This window comes from Ochotona curzoniae, unplaced genomic scaffold (genome assembly GCF_017591425.1).
Source record: "Ochotona curzoniae isolate NIBS_2020 unplaced genomic scaffold, NIBS_Ocur_1.0 contig_2688, whole genome shotgun sequence".
In the NCBI taxonomy this organism is placed as follows: domain Eukaryota; kingdom Metazoa; phylum Chordata; class Mammalia; order Lagomorpha; family Ochotonidae; genus Ochotona; species Ochotona curzoniae.
Window position 1 is genome coordinate 918792 of NW_024465553.1, and position 23326 is coordinate 942117.

At 55.4% G+C, this 23326-nt stretch overlaps 1 protein-coding gene, 1 non-coding gene and 1 pseudogene across 3 annotated transcripts; 1 reads left to right on the forward strand and 2 right to left on the reverse strand.

Moving 5' to 3' along the window:
• Window positions 1-1448: 1448 nt before the first annotated feature.
• On the reverse strand, window positions 1449-6270 carry EIF5 (eukaryotic translation initiation factor 5). Of its 2 annotated transcripts, XM_040975026.1 has the most exons (11): window positions 6096-6270; window positions 5590-5869; window positions 5431-5512; window positions 4897-5069; window positions 4585-4696; window positions 3989-4137; window positions 3629-3787; window positions 3238-3399; window positions 2966-3130; window positions 2572-2706; window positions 1449-1790 (listed from the first exon to the last, which is right to left on the reverse strand). In XM_040975026.1, the coding sequence occupies exons 2-11, from the start codon at window positions 5659-5661 to the stop codon at window positions 1701-1703; spliced, it is 1299 nt and encodes a 432-aa protein (XP_040830960.1). In that variant the 5' UTR covers window positions 5662-5869; window positions 6096-6270; the 3' UTR covers window positions 1449-1700. The 2 variants fall into 2 exon arrangements, with proteins under 2 accessions (XP_040830960.1, XP_040830959.1); XM_040975025.1 differs by lacking the exon at window positions 6096-6270 and having other exon boundaries at window positions 3629-3790; window positions 5590-5889.
• On the reverse strand, window positions 4260-4383 carry LOC121153289. The gene has a single exon (XR_005883374.1). It is a non-coding gene; the product is annotated as a small nucleolar RNA SNORA28 (small nucleolar RNA).
• Window positions 6271-8168: 1898 nt separating the features above from the next.
• Window positions 8169-8742, forward strand: LOC121153084 (annotated as a pseudogene).
• The last annotated feature ends 14584 nt before the right edge of the window (window positions 8743-23326 follow it).

Sequence of the window (23326 nt, forward strand, 5' to 3'; positions counted from 1 at the left end):
CTGTGACTGAGTTTAACTAGGTCACCGGGACCTCCTATAGCATTTCAGTCAGTGAAAGCAAACCGGGCACAGGGCAGGGTTTGAAGCCTGGCATGCGAGCGTGCAGACCCCTCGGCATGACAGCACACTGCACCCGCACGTGCCTCCTGCGCCATCTACCCGAAGGCAGCTGTAAACAAACTCTCAAGTAAGACTGCTAAGTTTAAATTCCTTGAAACATCAAGCTAACAAGGTTTTATTTTATCAAATGTTTGTATAATTTCAATGTGAAAAATTTTACATACATTTGTTATTTAAAGTCTCATAATCTGTGAGATGGGTCACAAAGAAAGAAGGGGATGCTGTGCAGCCAATCCTCCCACAAGGTCACCAGTTCCCACTTTTTGCAGAAAGGACCAAACAGCAAATTTGCATCTTGAAGATTACTTAGATAGAACTCGGATCAAGTGAGTTTACGCGAGCTCCCTGGGCAGGAACCCCTGCGCACGGGTCCGACCCTGACGCCGGGCTGCTTGAGGCCTGGCCATCTGCACAGACTTCTTGGGCGTCTGCCTAGATTCAATGTGAAGTAAAAAATATCCCAAGTCTTACACCAAAATAGAGGCTCTGACTTAGAAATATGCTTTTAACCTTATTTTTAAAATAAGACAAAAAAAAAAATCAAGTTTGGAACACAGTAACACTTATTTTGGCAAGATAGCAACCAAAATCTAGAAAGCATAAGCTATGTGGTTCAAGTGGGAAAGGCAATGAACAAACCATAGGGTCCGGGGCAAAACCACACTCAACAAAACAGTATGTCTAAGCATTCGGAAGTTATAATTTAAACCATAATGGTAAAAGCTAAAAACTACGATCAGTTCCTGCTAGAGATTAAGTGCACCTTGACCGGTTTTCTCCAAATAAGACTATTTAATCACACCCCAAATTTTGAGTTTTCTCTTAGATGAAGCAGCCACTCCAAGTACATACATAAATGTGCATCTGTTATGTAGCAATCTCCCTGGCTCGTCCAACGCGCAGACGCACAGGACTCAAAGACTACAAATCTGGGGAAAGTACACAAAGTGGGAAAACAAAATTTCAAGTTTCAACACCTGCTCTTGAATGAACTTGGACAGGACACTCGGGTCATTCCTGCCCCTCGGGCAGATGCTGCACTGTGGAGTAACGAGCAGTCTACCTCAGCGTCAACCACGTGCACGGCTGACACCCACTGCGGGGCTGGAGGTGAGGCCTGCATAAAGTGCTGTGTTTCTCATGGCTGAACAGGTCATTGCGAGTACAGACACTGACAGCACTGCACGGCACGCTCCACAGGTCATTGCGAGTACAGACACTGACAGCACTGCACGGCACGCTCCACAGGTCCAATCACGGCCGAGGCTGGGTGGTGCCTTACAGGAAGGAGCCGAGGACTTCAGCCAAGTCATTCAGAGCCAAAAATCTTAAGAATGACCAAAATCAAATCTTTATTTTTAACTGTATAAATGTGATCCAAATGTGTCCATCACTAGTTTTTAAAAATAACATGCTGTTAGTAAGCAAACTACACCTGCTCACTGGCGTGTGTGGGCTCCCTAGGTGTCCGGACCACTCACAGTATCAAGTGTCGCATGATGTTGAGCTGCTTTAGCCTTTGCACATACATGTTGCACTTCTGGCAGCATTACACTGCTAACTGGGCTGCATCCACTCCTTTAGATGGCATCGATGTCAATGTCGTCATCCTTGCTGTCAGATTTCACAGTTTCAACTTTCGGAACGCTGGCAGTCTTGGAATACACCACCTGAGGGAGAGATGACCGACTGCGAACCTGCTCCAATCTCGACCGGAGCAGCCGCGGCGCGTACTGCGGGTGCACCCACCCTGCCCTGGGCCAGGCCTTCGCCAAACTGCCCACCGGCTGTCATGTTCATTTAAATTTACTGCCACTTAAAATCTTTTTAACAATTATTTCCTAGAGCCTGCAACATAGCTCAATTAACTAATCCTTTACCTGCAAGTGCCAGCATGTTCCGAGGGCAGCATGTCCCGGCTGCCCCTTCGCACCCAGCTCCCTACTTGTGGCCTTGGAAAAACTGAGGACGGCCTCAACACCCACAAGGGAGAGCGAACAAATTCCTGGGTTTGAATCAGTTTAACTCCAGTGTTTGCAGCTTTTTGGGGATGTGAACCAATAGATTAGCCTAGCGGCTAAAGTCCTTCAACGTGCAGGAATCCCATATGGGCGCCTGTTCTAATCCTGGCCCAATGTCTTGGGTTCCTGCACCCATGTGGGAGACCCAGGAGAGACTCCTGGCAGCTGGCTTTGGATTGGCTCAGCACTGGCCATTTCAGCCGCTCAGGGAGTGAATCAATGGATAGAAGATCTTCCTCTCTGTATATCTGACTTTCCAATAAAATAAATAAATCTAAAAAAAAAAAAAAGTAAAAATCTCCTTTTCTGTATAAATTGGACGTTTCAATCAAAATGAGCCAACTCCTTCCCCACTTCTCCTGACTACTCCACTGCTCAGTCCTCCGACCCTCATACACCGTCACCAAGGCTCTGCTCTGGGAGCACTTACTTCAATGTTCTCATCCTCATCCTCATCCTCACCACCGGAAGATTCTTCCTCCGCCTCCTTCAGCCACTTGATGAAGGGTTCTGCTTTGACACGAATCTCTTTGGCAAGCTCCTTTGAGACGTATTTCTTAGAAGCCTAAGAACCGATCAGTATAATTTTTTTTTTTAGTCTGAGGACATGAAAAGTAATTCACTCTGCATTAAACAACCTGCTCAAGTAAGGTCTTTGAGTATATCATATCCCAGTCTCAAAGCCTCAGGAAAACATACTCGGTTAACACGGTAACGCGGCCCGACGGCAGCGCCCCACGCAGGCCCCCGGCGCCCGGTCCCGACGCCGGCCCCCGGTCCCCGACGCCGGCCCCCGGCCCCCCACGCCGGCCCCCGGCCCCCACCTTCTCCGCCCAGCTGATGACGACCTCCTCTTCTAGAAGGTCCGCGTCGTACATCTCCTTGAGGATGTGCGGGATCTTGGGGACGAGCTGCGCTTGGTGCATGGCCACCACACACTCCAAGCCGTGAAGAAGGTACCGCTGGGCCTTCTTGTTGTTGTGACAAAACTGCGAACAGATGGCATCTCGGTATTAACATGTTTCTGACACATGTTAAGTGATGGGAGCTAGACCCAAGAAACATTCATAATTTCATCATAAATCAATTTGCTTACTCTTAAGAAATGGCGCCTGTATTTCTTAATTTGTTCTCTAATCTTCTCATTAAAAAGAACTTCAGTCAGGACAAGAGGCCCCATAGCCTTCACGTCCAGCCTTTCTGCCTCAGCAACAATCTCCTTGTCAGATGAGTCAATAATACCCTCTTCCTTCTTCTTCTGCAATGGAAAACAATTCCAAGAAAAACGAAAAGGTTGATGACATCAGGAAGCCCCTGTATGGCTGCAATTACACCAACACTGATTCTGGAAAGGAGACCCCCGGTCAAAGAGCCATCAGAACATTCCCAAGATGACGAAGATTTACTTGCCCATTCATTAGCTAAGCCAACAATGTCTCAAAGGCCCACACCTGAGCAGCCCCTTACTTCCAGAGCAAGCGTTTTACCTTGACAAAATCAAACAGGATGTTGACACGCTCCTCCACAGTTCTGTCCAGGTCGTCGCTGAGGGTCAGGACTTTGGCGTGGTCACTGATCTCGTCCATCCTGCGCCTCTGCGCCTCCTCGGTCGTGTCCTCCCCCCAGTCGTCGTCATCGTCGTCCTCCTGCTGAGGAGACATTCGAGCCGAGCCTCGAGAACCCGCCCACACTGCCAAGTTTATGCAATCGAGTCTACTCTTCAATCAGGCCCATCCTGTTTCAATTAACCAAGAGCCCCGGAGCTACAGCACTGTGGCACTAGGTGGGACCCCAGGTGAGGAACCGCAGCCCCTCTCGGCGCGCCCCTGGCCTCAGCACCCGCTTACCACGGCATGTGGAGGAGGGCTCATCTCATTTGGCGGCGGCGGCGGCGGCGGCGGCGTTTCACTGCTGGACACGGACCCATTTTCCTTGTCTTTGCCCTTCCTATTCTTCTTTTCTTTTTCTTTCTTTCCTGTACCACTGTCACTGTTCTCTGCAGGAGAGCAGAATGGACAGACACTGTTACTCCAACTGGGGGAACCTCAGGCACCGGAGCTGCAGAAATCCTCAGGACTACACTGATCTTGAACACGCCTGCCACCTCCCCCGGCTAACAGTGTTTAAGTCTCAATAACGGTCGGCCTCACGGTAGAGCGCACGCCGGAATAGGTTAGACTTCCTTGCTGTAGCAAGCGCAAATTGTGTCAGATGATTGACGGTCTGCCACAGAGTGTTGCTTGCAATGCTGAAATGCTCAGCTAGGCTCTGTCAACAGCCCCGGCAGGACACCCTCCTCCGAGGGGTCCACACGTGCTGCTGCAGCCCAGCTTCCCCCCTCGGCCTCGACGGCGCGGAACGGCCGTCGGGACTGAGTACCGCGCCCTTCTCACACACATGCTTTGTGACACAGAACTTGCCATTCTGCTCCGTGAAGACTCACCGGGCGGGTTCTTGAGGATGAATGTGCAGAGTTTGTGATGGGTGTCAAGCATGCCTCGGTAGCCACAGGCTTTACAGGAATTACCTATCGTTTGCTTCTTCGGATTGACATGCTGTCCAGGAGGGGAAAAAATATGTCAACTGCACTGCAAGCCACCTGTACAAGCTAGTGTGAAAAGACCGGAAATAGTACATCTCCCGGATACGAAGTATTCCAACGCCTTCCTCCTCAGTACCCACACACAGCTGTTTCCGAGGCAGCGTGTCCTTATCGCCAACCTCGGCGCACGAGGCTCGGGCGCCACGCACTCACCAGGTCTGTTTCAGGATTCTCACACTCGGGGCAGAGAACAAACTTTTTAATGAACCCATCGAGCATGTCCTGCAGCTTGTTCGCCTCGTGAGATCCGTTGACAATGTAGCGGTCATTCTTGACGTCAAACTGGGTCTGCGCTCCCAGCTCACAGCCGAAGTACTTGGTGGGATCTGGTCGGGGAGAGGCAGGGCCGGCCTGGGTCAGTCCTCCACACACGCACACCTACGCACCTGCTACCTCGCGGGGGATCTAAGCCGGGAGAGGCGGGTCCAGCCCGAGGTTAATCACTCCGGCAGCTGCTACACACCCCAGCCGTTTAGGCCTGCTAACTCACACGGCATTTACTCGGGGAGAGGCAGCTCCGACCTGAGCTCAGTCCCTCCAGCTGCCCCTGCACACCTGCTTCCGTCTAACTCCACAGCTGTCCGGCCGCGGCTCCGCGCTCGCCCCAAGCAAGCTGCACAGCCTGCAACCACCCGCCAGGCGCGGCTCCCGGGCCACTTCCCCACTTCCCCAAGCAGCTTTACTCACACGTTGGAGGCCGATTCAGCGCCTTGGCAACGTCAACCATGTTGACGATAACGGTCTTGATTCCATTCCCTTTGCCCTCGACCTAAAGGAGACACGACGCGGGTTTTGGCGGGTCACCCGGAGGAGAGCCGCCGGGGCCGCGCCCGAGCTCCCCGTTACCTTGGCGATCAGACGGGGCATCTTGTACCGATAGAACTGGTCTGACACGCTGCGGTTGACGTTGACAGACATTTTGGCTTATTAGTGGCTTTATCAATAAGGTGAAGAGACCTTTGATGGCAACTTTTTGGTATCTTCTGTCTGGAGAAGAAGGGATGACATAAACGACTGCAAGAGTTCTCGGTCTCTGACATGAAAAAGTCTTGGCCACTGAGGCTGCGGGCTCCTCGCTCGTGCGCTCTGCTGCCCCAACACAGGTCCCGGCGGCTGCGCAACAGCTCTGCAAGACAGCAAGCGACACGCCGCCCGAGTCCCCGCACGCCCGCACGCCGCGCCCGCCGCGCCCGCCGCGCCCGGGCCCGCACGCGGCCGCGCCGTGACTCACGCTGCGGCAGCGCCGCCCCCTCGGCCGCGGGGTGCCGGGGCCCCCCAAACTGCGCCACACGCCGCCCGTCACGCGCCGCGCCGCCATCTTGTGCGGCCGCCATCTCCCGCCCGCCACTCACCGTTTTCGTCAAATAAAGACATAAACCCAGCGCTGCTCGCCCGGGCCTGGGAGGAAGCGAGGCGCGCTCCAAGCCGAGTCGGGGTGCGGGGTGCGGGTCCGGGGTGCGGGGCGCGGGTCCGGGCAGCGCAGCGCGGGGAGCGGCCGGGCCGGTGCCGCCGCCGAGCAGCGGGAGGGGCTGTCCCAGCGACGTCCGCGGGCGGGCAGCGCCGAGCGGCGACCTGGCGCGGAGACACGGTGAGCCGCGGGGCCGCGCGGGCCGGGGGAGGGGCGCGGCCGCCGCCCCGCGCGCGCACTCACCTCTCGAAGGTTCTCGCGCTGACTGAACAACGCCGCCGCCGCGCTCCGGCTCGCTCGGCCCCGGCGCCCGCCCCCCGCCGCCCATTGGCTGCCGGCCCGCCCCAGCTCGCTCCGCATTGGCCCGCGCGCCGCGTCCGTCGCGACGTGCCCCGCCCCCGCGCCCGAGGCCGCTGACGCTGCCGCCGCCCGGCTTCCGGCCTGCCGTCCGCTCCCCTCTCCCTGCCCTTCCCGGCGGCCCCCGCGGCGCAGGCGGCGGGTCTCGCGAGACGGCGCGCGGCCGCCGGAGCCGGGAAGATGGCGGTTGGCGCCCCTCCCCCGCCGGCCGTGCCGGTGTCCGCGCGTCGCCCGGGCTGGCCTTGCGCTGGCCTTGCGCTGGCCGCGGCGCCCCGAGGGGACATGGCGGGTCCCCTGTCCCGGCGCGCCTGGTTCTCAGAGTGACCGCCCGGAGCGGAAAGGCGGACTGGTGTACGAAGTGTGCCGTTTGATCTCCGTCGGGATCCTGCGATTCTCCCGGGTTCTTAGGACGTTTGTGCCCGAGTTGGAGGGCCCTGATCGTGTTCGGAGGGCTGCTGGGCGCTCGGTGCTGGCCGCGATGGAGGCCTGTTCTGGGTGCCCCAGGTCACACCCACACACACACCTCATCCCCCTGGTCATCCACACACCCACCCATCCCCCAGGTCACACACACGCACACCCCATCCCCCAGGTCACATACATGCACACCCCATCTCCCAGGTCACACACACACACACACCCCATCCCCCAGGTCACACACACACCCCACCCCATCCCCCATGTCACACACACACACACACCTCATCCCCCAGGTCACACACACACACCCATCTCCCAGGTCACACACACACACCCACCCCATCCCCCAAGTCACACACACCCCACCCCATCCCCCAAGTCACACACACACACACACCCCATCCCCCAGGTCATACACACACACACACCCATCTCCCAGGTCACACACTCACACCCACCCCATCCCCCAAGTCACACACACACACACCCATCTCCCAGGTCACACACACACACCCATCCCCCAAGTCACACACACCCCACCCCATCCCCCAAGTCACACACACACCCATCCCCCAGGTCACACACACCCACACCCCATCCCCCAGGGCACCTCCCTGCCCCCTGCCTGAGGCCTGGCTCCTCAGCTCTGAACTTAAACCAGATGGCAGGTGTGGTCAGCACAGACTTCTGAGGTCTTGCCCTTTGACACCCGTGGAATTTGCCAGAAAGTTCAAGTCAGATGCTTGCTTGCTCATTGTTTTATGTTCAAAGCCCAGGGTTATTACACTGTTGATCTGTGGGCTTTGTAAACTGTTTAAAAATGGATGCTGTGCGTGGAGAGCAGGACACGCCTTGACAGTGGGAATGAAGTGATGTGTGTGCCTCACGGCAGTGTGGGACCATCCGGGGTCAGATGCCCTGTGTGGGTACACATCAGTCAGAAGCCTCCCCAACATGCTGTCCGTGGAGGGAGCGTGACCTACCAGCATGGAGACACGTTGGAGTTTCTGCTGGGCCACATGCGGATGACCGTTATTTCAGAAACTTCTGGAAAATAGGGGTGTGAAACTTGGGTTGACATAAAAGGCTTGTCTTGCAGACAGGAAAGTTGGTTTGCGAAAGGACCAGGTGAGACGGGAAGGGAGAAGGAAGGGGAGGCACCTCCTGGGAGAAGGCCGGGCGGTGGGTGCCTCTCGAGAGGGGGAGGAGAAAGACCCAGACAAAAAATTGAAACACTTTTTTTTTTCCTGTTCTCCATCATGGCGGACCAAGGTGGGAAGGAGAACCCCATGCGGGAACTGCGCATCCGCAAACTCTGCCTCAACATCTGCGTGGGGGAGAGTGGAGACAGACTGACCCGGGCGGCCAAGGTGTTGGAGCAGCTCACGGGCCAGACCCCGTGTTCTCCAAAGCCAGGTACACAGAAGATCGCCGCGCACTGCAGGTCCGGGCGGCCAAGGCGGAGGAGATCCTGGAGAAGGGTCTGAAGGTGCGGGAGTACGAGTTGAGGAAAAATAACTTCTCAGACACTGGAAACTTTGGTTTGGGGATCCAAGAGCACATCGACCTGGGAATTAAATACGACCCAAGCATTGGCATCTACGGCCTGGACTTCTATGTGGTGCTGGGCAGGCCAGGCTTCAGCATCGCGGACAAGAAGCGCAGGACAGGCTGCATTGGGGCCAAACACAGAATCAGCAAAGAGGAGGCCATGCGCTGGTTCCAGCAGAAGTATGATGGAATCATCCTTCCTGGCAAATAAATTCCCGTTTCTAAGAGGCCAATAAAATGTTTTCAGTGAAAAAAAAAAAAAATTGAAACAGCCAAATGCTAAGGGACGTTTTCTGCTGTGGCCCAGTCTGGAATAGTTGGTGCTGCTGTAACTTTGGGGGTGTGTCCCACTGAGGGGGTCGTGTCAGATTCTCACAGTGCGCTCGAAGTGCCTGCCCCAGCTACGCGACTTACCGAGTTCTTGCCTTCTCTTACTCACAGTCTAGACCTCCCATCTCACCAATGTGTAAACAAACGTCCTGGAAAAAATTGAGCAACTTGCCAAAGGTCAGCACAGAGCAATTCAGAAATGTCATGGAACTTTGCGATTGAGTTGACTGCGGCGCAGGTGCAGTTTAGAAGGCAGGCGCAGTTTTGTCCACAACACCTTCCCTGCACCTTTGGGAGACCCCTTGGCACACTTGGATTCCAGTTTGCGTGTTGTATGTGTGGCTAGGTAAACTGATCTTGGGGACCTGGCTGCAATAGTCTGGTGGCTAAAGTCCTCGCGTTACAGCCACTGGGATCACATGTGGGGGCTGGTTTGTGTCTAGGCTGCTCCACTTCCCTTCCAGCTCCCTGCTTGTGGCCTGGGAGAGCAGTCAGGGATAGGTGAACCAGCAGATGGACAATTTTTCTGTCTCTCCTCTCTGTAAATTTGAATTTCCAATAAAAATAAGTCTTTTTAAAAATACTTATTCATTTTTATTGGAAAGGCAGATATACAGAGAGAGGAGAGACAGAGAGGAAGATCTTCCATCCGATGATTCACTCCCCAAGTGAGCGCAACAGCCAGTGCTATGCTGATCTGAAGCCAGGTTCAGGGTCCCAAGGCTTTGGGCCGTCCTCGACTGCTTTCCCAGGCCACAAGCAGGGAGCTGGATGAGAAGTGGGGCCTCTGGGATTAGAACCGGTGCCCATATGGGACCTGTCGTGTTCAAGGTGAGGACTTTAGCCACTAGGCCACCGTGCCAGGCCCAAATAAACAAATCTTTAAAATTAAAAAACTCATCTTGGAATTCCCGTCTCTCACAGCCTTTCGGAAGCCCTCACACACAGAGCTAGGCTATACAGCCTGATGTACGCGGTCTCTAAACCTCGCTTTAACAGTGCGGGGTACAGCCTCTCCCTGCAGATCTGCACAGCTGCACAGCCCTGCTGGACGGCAGCCCTGTGATCCTGGCTGTCCTGGCTGTTGGGGGAGGATGTTGTTATGCCCGCTTTATGGGTGAGGAGGGACTCGAGAAGGGGAAGCAGCTCCTCCAAGTTTCCTGTCTAATAAGCAGCAGGCAGCTTGTGGACTCCAGCGTGTCTGACGCCAAGCTTGTTGCACAACTCCGCCTCCCCTTCAGGGCCTGTGCCTGGCAGGACTCTGATCTCCTCCAGTCGACCTTATGAGGTGTTAAAGGAGGGACCCTGCAGTGCTGGTGAGGAACTGGGTGCGTGTACAGGTGTGGAAGGTGAGTGTGTGTGAGCTCAGCAGTGGCTTAGGTGTCACTCAGCTTCAGCAGCCCCCTCCAGCTGAACTGGCTGTGCAGCCCGAGAGACCACTTGTCCAACAGCTCAGTGCCCACGGAAGGGTCCGTGTCCTGGCACTCTGCCTCCTGGGGCCTTTATCCTCTCAAGCTTGCAAGTTTTCAAAAATTCTCATTGTCTAAAAGATTTATTTAAAAGTTGGGCCTGGCACGGTGGCCTAATGGCTAGGGTCCTCACCTTGAACGCGAGGAAGAGAGGAAGATCTTCATCCGATGATTCACTCCCCAAGTGAGCGCAACGGCCGGTGCTGCGCCGATCCGAAACCAGGAGTCAGGAACTTACTCTAGGTCTCCCACGCGGGTGCAGGGTCCCAAGGCTTTGGGCCGTCCTCCACTGCTTTCCCAGGCCACAGGCAGGGAGCTGGATGGGAAGTGGAGCTGCCGGGATTAGAACCGGCTTCCTATGGGATCCTGGTGCGTTCAAGGTGAGGACTTTAGCCGCTAGGCCACTGCACTGGGCCCAAATAAATATATTTTTAAATTATATTGTACATACTTGCGTGAAGTTTCTTCTCTCTCATGTTTTTCCACAATTTTCAGATTAAAATTTTTCTTAGAGAAAAGAGATAATTCTAACTTTGTAGCTTCCTAACTCTGTGACGTTTAAAAAGCCATTTGAGCATATTGAGCTATAATTATCCTGTGCAGTAGACATGAAAATGCAGGATTAGGAAAGGAAAAAGTTTAAGCCATGAACTTGATTCAGCGTCAGGCAGGACCAAGGGCAGGGAGCTCCTGCCTCGGCGAGTTCGGTGACAGAACCCACGGCACCAGTGGGACGGCAGCGGGCGTGTCTGGCCAGTGGCCCACTCCATTCTGCTGGGATCTGCTCCGAGTCGGGTCTGGAAGGGCTGCAGGAGACCCAACCCGGACGTTCCAGGAGAATAAAACGTCCGCAAGAGACGGCAGCTTCACCCGGGCCCTGCAGTCCAGGGCCGCCTCACTGCTGCCTGGAAACGGCTACCTCTCCCCTTCTCGCTTCCTGCCAGTAACACAGCCTGCCAAGTCTGAGTTTGAATCTTTTTTCAAGAAGCACAGATAAATTTCATTTCATTTTACCAGCCCCCAGTACTTCTCATCAGAAATTTTAATACGCATGCTGTGTGCCTGCTAGCAGGTAAGTCAGTTTGGAAAGCAGAGCGACGGAGACAGGCTCGCCTGCCCATCTGCTGGCAAGTCCCCAGGAGACCCCCCACCCCCAGGGATGGAAGGCATCTGTCCACGGAGACCCAGCCCCGCAAGGCCCTGCCTGAGCAGGTGGGGAGGCAGCTGTCACACCCTGGGCCAGGCCGGGTCCCTGCACACCAGGACTCCCACAGCCCGAGCAGAATGTGACCTCTGGTTACTGTGGGCGGGGAGACACATTGAAGCATAATGAAACCAAATGGGATGAAAAGGGCGCCCTTGCAAGTCCCCTGGGAGGAGCCCACGCTGGGCGGGGCTGTGGTCAGCAAGCCCAGTCCTTTAGAGCAGCAGCCTGGCGAGGCGGCCCGAGCTCCCAGGTCACCGCACCCACTCCGCGCAGTGTCTAGGCCACCCCGAGGAACCATTCCCACTCACAGTCCAGGCTACCCAGGATCCCACGCTGCTGTTGCTATCCTGTACTGTTGAGCGGTTTTTTGTGTGTTTGTGTAAGATTTATTTACTTTTATTGCCAAGCCAGATATACAGAGAAGAGGAGAAACAGAGAGGAAGATCTTCCATCCAATGATTCACTCCCCAAGTGACTGCAATGGCCAGAGCTGAGCCGATTCGAAGCCAGGAGTCAGGAACTTCTTCCAGGTCTCCCACGTGGGTGCAGGGTCCCAAGGCTTTGGGCCGTCCTCTGCTGCTTTCCCAGGCCACAAGCAGGGTGCAGGATGGGAAGTGGAGCTGCTGGGATTAGAACTGGCGCCCATATGGGATCCTGGCTAGTTCAAGGTGAGGACCTTAACTGCTTACCCTATCACGCCTGGCCTTTTTTTTTTTTTTAAAGAGTTTGTCTTTGAAAGGCAGAATGAGAGAGAAAGGCCTTTCCTCAACTGATTCATTCACAGGCCAGAGCAGGCACAGCGGATTCCCAAGCACTTTGGCCGCCTTCTGCTGTTGTCCCGGGAGCCTTAGCAGCAGGCTGGGTGGGAAGCAAGGACTTGGTCACACACTCCAACACAGGACACCTGCCTTGGAGATGGCGATTACCTGCTGGGCCACAGTGCTGCCACCCTGCCCACAATCTGGGCTCATTTATTTTGTCAATTTGTTTATTTGTAGTCCTGGAAGATGCACCTTCAGGTGTATTCTGGGTTTCCCAACCGAAGGCTGAACCCGGGGCCCTCCACACCGCTTCTCCCAGGGTCCCGGGTTCTGTTCCCTTGTGCTGCTCCTCCTGCTGGAGAGGTTCCTCCGAGGGATGTCTCCTGGGGCTGGCCTCTTCCGGGCCATGGCTGGGGTCTTCCCAGCCCCATTCCTCCGGCCTAACACCTCTCCCTGTACTTGCCCCCTGCTGTTTTCATGGTAAGATGTGGGATGCCCGTCTCCCCCAAACGCCTTCTCCTTGGCTGTGCTCTGTAGGCCAGTGTCCAGGGGCTGATGCAACTTTTCGAATGTTTCTGTGTCTGTGGTCGGTTTCCTGGTGACCATCGCACTCTGCCAGCATCTGAATGTTCGGTCCTTTGTGCCCTGTGTCCAGTCAGCCACTCTGGTGGGCTGGGCATGAGCCGGGCACACGGGTCTCGGAAAAAGCCCCGGGCGAGAGTGCACCTGGACAAGCTCCTGGGCCGGCCTGGTGCCCGGCGGACCCGGCCTGGCTCCTGGAAGGGCAGCAGGTCTCCATGGACCTCGCTGGTCAGAGCACAATCCCTGAAGTGGAGGTGAGTGCCTGCACACACCTGCGGGTCTGACTGGCAGCAGCCATGGCAAGCGGAGTTTCACAGCTCAGCAGCGGCATCTGCACCTGCTCCCAGGAGCCTCATATTGGATTGTTGTGTGGCATCGCAGGAAGTGGCTTTACCTGCCATACCACAAGCTGACCCCTGCCCCAGGTTACGCTACAAGAGGCACTGAGTTCTATGAAACCCATTTTCTGTAAATGTGTCATGGTTACCATGGTAACTGGAGGAGGGCGGAGCTTGCTCCCAGACAGGGAAATCGACCACAGCACAAATGATGACACAAACCAATATGTCCACCAAGTAAGGGTCCAAGCGACACCTGCTTCGGTTTCCGAGTCAAGGGGGAGTTTAAACCCCTTGCATGGCTCTTCCTTGGTTTTTCTTTCCTTTGCAGCTTGTCTACTTTTCCAGGGCATGGGGAAGTAAATCTCATGACCGTGGCTCCCTGAAATAAAAGCCATCTGAATTCTTTTTCTATTATGCAGCTGATGTGTTCCTTCCCTGGTGGTTGGTGGATCTAACAGTGTGAGACGGTGTCGAACGTAACATAGCATGCACCTGCTGTCCCCGCAGCCCCCACACAGGAGAGGAATCCCGGGCACCCTGGGCCCACAGCGGGAGGGTGGGCAGGAACTTGGGGAGCACTCAAGCACGTTCTTGCGCCCCAGGAAGCCTGCCGGCAGCCGGCACAATGAGGAGGAACTCACACGCGGTGCATGTCCCATTGCTGGTGTCTGGGAGCCCGGCTGGCCTCGGTGGCCGCCGCAGTGCCGGAGGCCGCATGCCCCTTGGTGTTCACAGCACACCAGCATCCGGAGGAAATCCGTAAGACCGCCTTGGCAGGGTCCTTCCTGACTCGCTGGCAGGAAACAACAGCTTCCTTCGCAGGCTCTGTGGAGCCTCCAGGTCGCTGGGTGTCACGGGGGCAGCTGCCCTGAGTCACGGCCCCAGCCTCAGGCTGCAGCCGCTTCCTCAAGAGAGTTTAAGACAGACTGTGCCGGGAGCCAGCCGACTGTGCTCACCACAGCTCCCACCTCGGGAGCCCTCACCTGGAGCTTCTCCCTCCCTGACCAGGGCCCGTCCTGGGCCTCCAGGCGGGTAGCAGGGACCTAACTACTGGAGCTCCCCCCTGCTCCCTCGCAGGGTCTGACCCAGCAGGGAGTGAAGCTAGGGTGACCGCCCAGCCCTTGAGACGGGGTCTGGGTGTCCCCAGGCAATGTCTTAACTGAAGCTCGCCCCTTTGGGTGGCCATACTTCTCCTGGCAGTGCACACAGGAGTGGAAGCTTGCCGGAGCGTGTGGCACGCCCACAGAATCTTGCCCTGGGATGCAGTGTGCCTGCATGGAGCTGGAGGCCTGCACAGTTTTCATCTCTGATGTGGTTAGCACCCATTCCTGTGTCTTGGAAAAACAAACAAAACTGTCCACTCTAAGCTGGCAGTGTGTCTGGTGAAATGCCAGCCCCACTTGCTGCAGTGCCCCGTCAATCGTCTGGAAGTGTCCCTGGGTCAGTGTGATGGCTCAACAGGCTACTCCTCTGCTTGTAAGCGCCAGGATCCCATATCACTGGTTTGTGTCCTGGATGCTCCACGCCTACCCAGCTCCCCTATTTATAGCCTGAGAACGCAGCAGAGGGCAGTCCAGGCCACTGGGACTCTGCACCTGCACGGGTGACCCAGAAAAAAGCTCCTGGCTGTGGATGGGCTCAGCTGCAGCCTTGGAGGCCACGTGGAGAGTGAGCCAGCAGATGCAAGATCTTCATGTCTGTCTCCCTCTCTGTACATCGGCCTTTTCAGGGCAATTAAATACATCTTTGGGCCCAGCGCAGTGGCCTAGTGGCTAAAGTCCTTGCCTAGAACACACCAGGATCTCATATGGACCCTGCTTCTAATCCCGGCTGCCCTGCTTCTTATCCAGCTCCCTACGTGTGGCTTGGGAAGGCAGCCAAGGATGACCCAAAGCCTTGGGACCCTGCACCTGCGTGGGAGACCTGGAGGAAATTCCTGGATCCTGGCTTTTGATCAGCATAGTATCGGCCATTGCGCTCACTTGGGGAGTGAATCATCAGACGGAAGATCTTCCTCTCTGTCTCTCCTCCTCTCTGTATATCTGACTTTGCAATAAAAATAAATCGATCTTTTTTAAAAAACAAATAAATACATCTTGAAAGAAAAAAGACAGGATAAAGGAAGAAATAAACACAGCAAAAGCAAGTGTCCTGAAGTTTTATGAGCTCAGACCTGCTCCTTGCTTGGTCCTGCATGTGGAGGTCTTGTGTCCAAGGATTCTGCAGCTCCCAGGCCAGGGATATCCGACCTTGTGCGTTCTTCCGAGAGCTGTGTGGGGTCAGTGCCGCCGTCCAGGTCTGCCCCCTGTGGGCTCATGCCTGTGTGCCCAGCAGCAAGTCCAGCCATGAAGCTGCTCATTTCCCACTGCAGACCTGACCACCGCAGTAAGGGCTCAGCCACAGGTGAGTGTGGGGGGGACTGGGGTCACTCAGCGCCTTGCATGGCTGTGCAGTCTTGGCTGTGCTGGGTGGAACCATTGTCACTCTTGCCAAGGCTCTGGTGGGGGCTGCTTTCTTCAGGGTTACCTGCTCCTGGGTGTTGGTGGGACACCCCAGGCCTGTCCTGGTCCCAGCCTTTTAGGGCTGGGAGAGCCGTCTGTCGGATGCTCTGCTCCCACCAGAGGGCACCAGAGCCCAGACTTTGCCAGGCCTGGCTGAGAAGTGTCTGTGAGAGGCCTCAGTGAGGCTGCCCCATGGTGAACTTGGTCTGGGACAGCCCTGAGGATGAGACTCACCTTAACCACTTGCACCACCGTGCCGGGCCCTCCTTTTTTTTTTTTTTTTTTTTTTTTTTTTGAGGCACAGTAAACTTCCTACACATCAAAAGAATTTATTGAACTATAAAAATCACTGGATTAACTTTTTTTTTTCACTTATTTTTTTTTAATTATTATTATTATTTTATTACATTGCATCATGAGACACAGTTTTACAGGCACTGGGATTCCCCCCTCCCCTCCCCAAAACCCGCTCCCTCCCCCCCATGGTGGATTCTTCCATCTTGTTTAGAGCCTTACAATTTTACAATTCTTTGATGTAGATCAGAAGCAGTCTACTCATATTGATTATTGATTCCTTGATTACTTCACAATATCTTATTGCATGAGATACAGGTTGTTTGGGATTGAAATAATATTACTGTTTCAGATTGACATCAATTCATAACAACCACATCAACAACAACACCAACAACATCGACAACAAAGTATATCACCCTGAAAAAAAGTAACACCACTGAATAGCCAACACATGCATGACAAAAAGGAAACACAGAAGTCTCTCGGGAAAAATGGTGCCATCATATACTTCATAAGCACATGATGAATTCTACTAGAGAATAGAGATTATTTGGAAGCAACCAAACTGAAGTAAAAACATCAAAAAACCAGCATAGATTGGACTGTTGGAGTTACCCTTTCCATGTTGGCTTCCTTATATGAGAGAGAATATATGGTATTTGTTCTTTTGTGATTGACTCATTTCACTCAGCATAATGGTTTCTAGTTGGGGCGGAGTGGCCTAGCGGCTTAAGTCCTCTCCTTGAACGTGCCGGGATCCCATATGGGGGCCGGTTCTAATCCCAGCTGCTCCACTTCCCATCCAGCTCCCTGCTTGTGGCCTGGGAAAGCAGCAGAGGACGGCCCAAAGCCTTGGGACCCTGCACCCGCGTGGGAGACCCGGAAGAGTTCCTGGCTCCTGCTTCAGATAGGCGCAACTCTGTCTCTCTCTCTCTCCTCATTTCTCTATACATCTGACTTTGTAAAAAAATAAATCTTTAAAAAAAAACCTTTAAAAAAATTGTTTCTAATTTCAAAAAGCATTACATTATAGACCATGTCCAAAGTTAATGAAATATAATGAACATAAAAGCAGCAGAAGTAAAGTGTGTGGGTAAGCATCTTCTCGTCATGTTTTTAAAAATGTCCTTTCATCCTCAGAGACCTGAAGAGCTGAGCCTCGCTCTCCATCGCCGCCGTCTTGGAGGCAGACAGGTGGGCTGGTGGCGTCCCATCCACCCCGCAGGTCCAGTGCCCGGGGTGGCCCAGCCCCCAAGGCACACTGTGTCTGTATGGTGGCCGTCATAGGTTTTACTCTGTGAGTTTGTGCTCATCCCATAACGTCTTGTGAGTGACGGAACATTGTCCTGCCCCACTCTGAGTGACCCCACTATGGAGTGGAATGGTTATTTCTCTTGGAACCGGCAGGCTCAGCCACCAGCAACAGCACCAGTACCCCACAGAGCACTGATTCCAGTCCTGCCTGCTCTGCTTCCCATCCAGCTCCCTGCTAATGTGACTGGGAAAGGAATGGGAGATAGTCCAAGTCCTTGGGCACCTGCCACCTGTGGGAGACCTACAGAACTCCTGGCTTCCGGCTTTGGACTGGTCCAGCCATTGTGGCCATGTGCAATGAGAAGCACCTAATGGAAAATTTGTCTCATGCCCTAAATCTGCCTTTCAGATGAATGAATAATCTTTAAAAAAAAAAAAAAGGAACTAGAATGGCTGCTTCCTGTCTGTCCTGTTCTGGGAGTTTCCAATATCTGATGTACAGGTGACAGCTCGCCTTTGTCCCGGTGTCTGTCTGACACGCCTTCCCTCTCGGTCACCTGCGAGGGCATGAGCCCGCCGGGCACATCCGAGAGGTTTCTGTGGACTCGCAGAGACCAGCAGTGTGACCCCGACGCCTCTACCAGGCAACACGACCCACGAGAAACAGCCAGAACAAATCCCAACTTTTCACATGGACAGATTTTTCTTTTTTGAGATTTATTTATTTTTATTGGAAAGACAGATTTACAAAAAGATCTTCCATACACTGGTTCACTCCCCAAATGGCTGCAGCAGCCAGATCTGAGCCGATGCAAAGACAAGAGCCAGGAGCCTCCTCCAGGTCTCCCACACGGGTGCAGGGTCCCATGGGCCGTCCTCCGCTGCTTTCCCAGGCCACAGGCAGGGAGCTGGATGGGAAGTGGAGCTGTTGGGATTAGAACCGGCTCCCATATGGGATCCCATCACGTTCAAGGCGAGGACTTTAGCCGCTATTGTGCTGCACCCCTGTGGCCTCATTTTTAAGTCCAGGCTCTGACATTCTTCTGAACTGGCTTGTGGGAACAGGCGTCAGGAGGCCCCTGGGATGCCACATCACGCACTGGAACCTCTGGGTTCAAGTCCACTGCGCTTTGTAGCCAGCTTCCTGGTGGAGACTCGCGCCCTCCAGCCACAGGGAAGCTGGGGCCTGAACTCCTGGCCTGGCCTGGGCCTAGCTGTGCGAGTTAGGGTTAGTTAGTTAGACCTTTGTTTCTATCTCTTACAGATAAAAGGCAGATAAATACAAAGCAAATTAAAAAGAAAGTTTACTGAGATAAGAAGGAAGTTAATGGTATCTTAGTAAAGGCTCAACAAAAAGCAGGTTGGATTGTCTGACTTCCCCCAGAGACAGGCCGTCTCCCTCTCAACACCCACCCAGGGCCTCGCTGATGCTGTGGTCGGGGGCTGGCACCGGCACCCACTCGAGCGCCCACTCGAGCGCAGGGTCCACGTCTGACCCAGCTCCCTGCTAGCACACCTGGGAAGGCAGCAGAGCACGGCCCACGTGCCTGGGACGCTGCACCCGCGTGGGAGACCCAGAAAAGGCTCCTGGCTTTGGACATCACAGACATTTGGGGAATGAACCAACAGACGGAAGATTCTTCTCTGTGTCTCCTTCTATTGCTCTGCCTTTCATGTCCATCAATCGAAACAAAGCGAAAACCTTGTGATCTGATGATGGAAAATTCTAGAAATGAATAATTCATAAGTTTACTTTTCTTACAGTATGTTATTGCTTTATCAGTGATGTCCGTCTGTTTCTGCTTCTGTTGTCAGCGTGTGTGGACAGAACAGCCAGAGCCTAGAACTCAGAGGGTTTGGTGCTCTCAGGCGCCTGTGGGGGACGCTGCATTGTGAAACTTAACCCCACAAGAGGCTGCGCCCACCAACTCTACGCCAACAGCCGCCAGTTCCCTCCCAACTTTCCCAGAAGCAGAAGAATGTTCTATCCATTTCTGGACAATGTATGGGACAAAAGAGTTCCTGACAGCTTTATTGACGTGCAATTGACATGGCATGTAGTCAGTGAGCCTGCCTGTGTGTCCTTGGGAGTGTGGCCTTTGCCTCCTCCTGTCCCCATGACCCTGCCCACTGTCCCTGCTGCTCTACCCTGTGCCCGCTGGCCTGCCCTAAACCGGTCACTCCAGGTGCTGTCACTACCCTGCCCCTACAGAGGACCTGGCCCCGCGAGTCAAGGTGACCCCTGCACGGCTTCTCCAGGTGCTGTCACTACCCTGCCCCTACAGAGGACCTGGCCCCGCGAGTCAAGGTGACCCCTGCACGGCTTCTCCAGGTGCTGTCACTACCCTGCCCCTACAGAGGACCTGGCCCCACGAGTCAAGGTGACCCCTGCATGGCTTCTCCTGCTCTACCCTCTGGCATCCATACCAGGGACTCATGTCCCACAGAGGTCACGTGGAGGTGCAGCCAAGCACTGGAAACTCCCTGAAGGTCCATCAGAAACTCAACAATGCAGCCCTGTGCAGCGGCACCAGGAAACGTGGAAGGCCCCTCAGCTGGACGCGGGCAGCCCACGGAGGTGCTGAGGGAGGCCGGTCCAGAGCAGGTGCTGGCCTCTAGCTTCGTCCCTGTGGGAGGACACACTCTCCACCCATGACCCTGACCTGCTCTCGTACACTGCATTGCCCAGCCTGGAGGAGACGCTGGACGGGCACCTGGCGTGGCGTTGCGCCTGCGCCTCTGTGCTTCCTGCTGGCTCTGCTCCACAGGCCTTGGTGTGTCTCCAGGGTGGCCAGGGGACGAGACACTGACGGGTCCTGCAGCAGCTGCGGGCTGGCTGAACGTGGCTGTTTCGCACTGTGCCCAGCTCAGGTCCCGTCTCTGCTTCCGATCCAGCTCCCTACTAGGGCACCACGGGAAAGCAGATGATGGCCCGTGCCCCTGGACGCTTGCCACCCAGGAAGGGGCGTGGCGGAGGTCTGAGTGCCTGGCTGTGGCCTGTTCAGCTTCGGGGATACAAGGTACTTGGTGAGTGAACCGGTAGATGGAAGACCATTTTCTCTCTTTCAGACAAAACAAACCTAAGTTTATATAAAAAGCAGGAGGCAGCGTTGTGGCATGGTGTGTTACAATGCTAGCATCTCACACGGACGGGAGCTTGAGCCCCATCCAGCTCCCTTCTAACATACCTGGAAAGGCAGTGGAAGATGGCCACGAAGTGGAAGACGGGCCCCTGCACTCACGTGGAAGCCGTCCACGAAGAGCCAGGCTTCAGCGGGGCCCGGCCGTGGTCACTCTGGCCAGTCGAGGAGTGACCAGCAGATGGAAACTCTTTTTCTCTTCCTCTCTGTAACTCTTCTAGATAAATAATAGATTAAAAAAACCTCACTTCCTCTATTTGACTTTTGCATATGTCAACCATTTTTCTCTGTTTTTTTAAAGATTTATTTTTATTAGAAAGTCAGAATTACAGAGAGCAGGAGAGACGGAAAGAAAGATCTTGCATCTTGGCTCACTCCCCAAGTGGCCACAACAGCCAGAGCTGAGCTGATCTGAAGCCAGGAGCCAGGAGCTTCTTCTGGGTCTCCCACATGTGTGCAGGATGCCAGCACCTTAGGCCACCCTGCACTGCTTTTCCAGGTCACGGCAGGGGCTGGAAGGGAGGCGGAGCAGCCGGGACACAAGCCAGCGTGTATATAGGATCCCGGCGCCTGCAAGGAGAGGACTCAAGCCACTAGGTTACCATACCGAGCCCATTTCTTTTTCCTTTATCTTTTTAAGTTTATTTTTATTTGAAAGGGCAGAGACAGAGAGGTGCCTATGCATCTGTTGGCTTATTCTAGAGGTGCCTGCACAGTCGGGGGCACTCCCCGGAACTCCGTGCACATGCCCCGTGCAGGTGGCAGGACATGATATGGCCTGCTGCCTCCTAGCGTGCTCGTGAGCAGCGAGCTGGCATGGGAGCCCTGGGCAGCCTTCTGAAGCAGAGACTTATCCCAGTGTGCCACCATGCCTCACCCCGGTGCCCCTATTGCATGGTATCAATACCACAGTCACAACGTCTGGGCAGTCGGAGGGGACAGGGGACTCCTTGGACTGCGGCTGAACTTGAGAGCCTATCAACATAGCGGGCGATGGCTGACATGATGGCAGGTCTGTGGTAAGAGGATGGATGCGTGGTGTTTGGCAGGAAAACGTGCAGCCCTGCCCATGGTCACTGATGGCCACCATCATGCCCCACCTGCCAGGTCCCCAGCATCCCCTCTGCCTGTCAGGTCCCCAGCATCCCCTCTGCCTGTCAGGTCCCCAGTATCCCCTCTGCCTGTCAGGTCCCCAGCATCCCCACCTGTCAGGTCCCCAGCATCCCCACCTGCCAGGTCCCCAGCATCCCCACCTGTCAGGTCCCCAAGCATCCCCTCTCCCTGTCAGGTCCCTAGCATCCCCTCTGCCTGTCAGGTCCCCAGCATCCCCACCTGCCAGGTCCCCAGCATCCCCTCTGCCTGTCAGGTCCCTAGCATCCCCTCTGCCTGTCAGGTCCCCAGCATCCCCTCTGCCTGTCAGGTCCCCAGCATCCCCTCTGCCTGTCAGGTCCCTAGCATCCCCTCTGCCTGTCAGGTCCCCAGCATCCCCTCTGCCTGTCAGGTCCCCAGCATCCCCACCTGCCAGGTCCCCAGCATCCCCTGCCTCCCCCCACCATGGGGAGCACCGGGCTTTGTCAGCACAAGAAGGCAAAGGGGCAGGGCACCTGCCCAGTAAGGTCCACCCGCTCCGAGAGCCACTTCCTGCCACTGTCTCAGGCACAGCACAGTGGCACTGTGACCCACGTTGCCAGATCCCCCTCCTCGGGGACCATGCAGGTGGTGAGAGCACCTGGCGGCCACTGCCTCACATGTGACCTGTGACACTTGCCAGGCACTCCATCTGTCTCGGAGCCTCCTCTCTCTTCTCTCTAGACTCCTCCAACTTAACTTGGCCTCAGGGTCCTCTGCCTGCCCTCCCAGCCAGGAGCTTCTTTCCGGCCTCCCTCGTGGGCACAGGGACCACCCAAGCACTTGGCTCATATTCAGCTTCTTTCCCAGGCATGTTAGCAGGGAGCTGGATCCGAAGTGGGGCAGCCAGGATTGGAACTGGCGCCCATGTGGGATGCCAGCACTACCGATGGCAGCTTAACACACTGCTCCCAGTGGCAGCCAGGCCCGGGTCTCTGTAAAACCTGGCCAACTGCCTTGTCCTTCACCCCTCAAGGAAACGGGTTGCAAGTTTGTCAACTCTCCACCCTTGCCACACTGACTGCACAGCCAGCCCTCACAGCCCAGCACCCCTTTCTGCTCCAGCAGCAGGCACAGCCCAAGGGCCCTTTCCCATGAGGCCCAGGGGAGTAGCTGCCACCCCACTCCATCACCCCCCTTCCCAGGCTGTTCTCCCACCTGCAGGCTGTGCCAGGTTTGGCCCAGGGACCTCAAGTCCCCAATCAGTGGATTGCGGCTCCTATAGCCTCCCAGTATCAGCCCTGGAAGGGACTGCATCCTCCCACACCGCGAAGAAGCCCAGCTGTCCCAGGCTTTCCTGGGGAAGTCCAGGGCAAACCAGGCAGCAGGACGGGCCTCCCTCTGCTTGCTGGGCACCTCTGGGCCAGGCGGATTCCATGCCCACTGTGGGCCCCATACCACAGGAGCCTCTCCCAGTAGCGCAGGGCTCCGGGAAGGCACCCCACCCCAGACCCTTCACCTCCGTCTTCACACACACTGAGGCGGGTGCCCTGGAGAGGCCTCCTGGCTCCAGCTCCCGTGCTCGGGCCACGCGGGGCTCCCCTCCCTCGGACTGGGTGGATCCGCGATGCCGAGAAGGGAGGGGACTGCTCTTCTCTTGCCCTGCCTTCCGGGAAATCACACTTCCTGCTGGGTCCACACCTCCATGCTCACTGCAGTGCTGCCACACGGGAGGGCACGTGGCGGGGCCCTTCAGGCGAGCCAACAAAGCTGAAGTCCCAAGAGCCCAGCCTGGGAAGCAGCCATGTGCCCAGACCCCAGCGCTCAGCACCCCTGCCCTCCGCCGCCTGTTCCCATGCCCACCTTGCAGCTCCCCAGAGAAACCAGTCCACAGCCA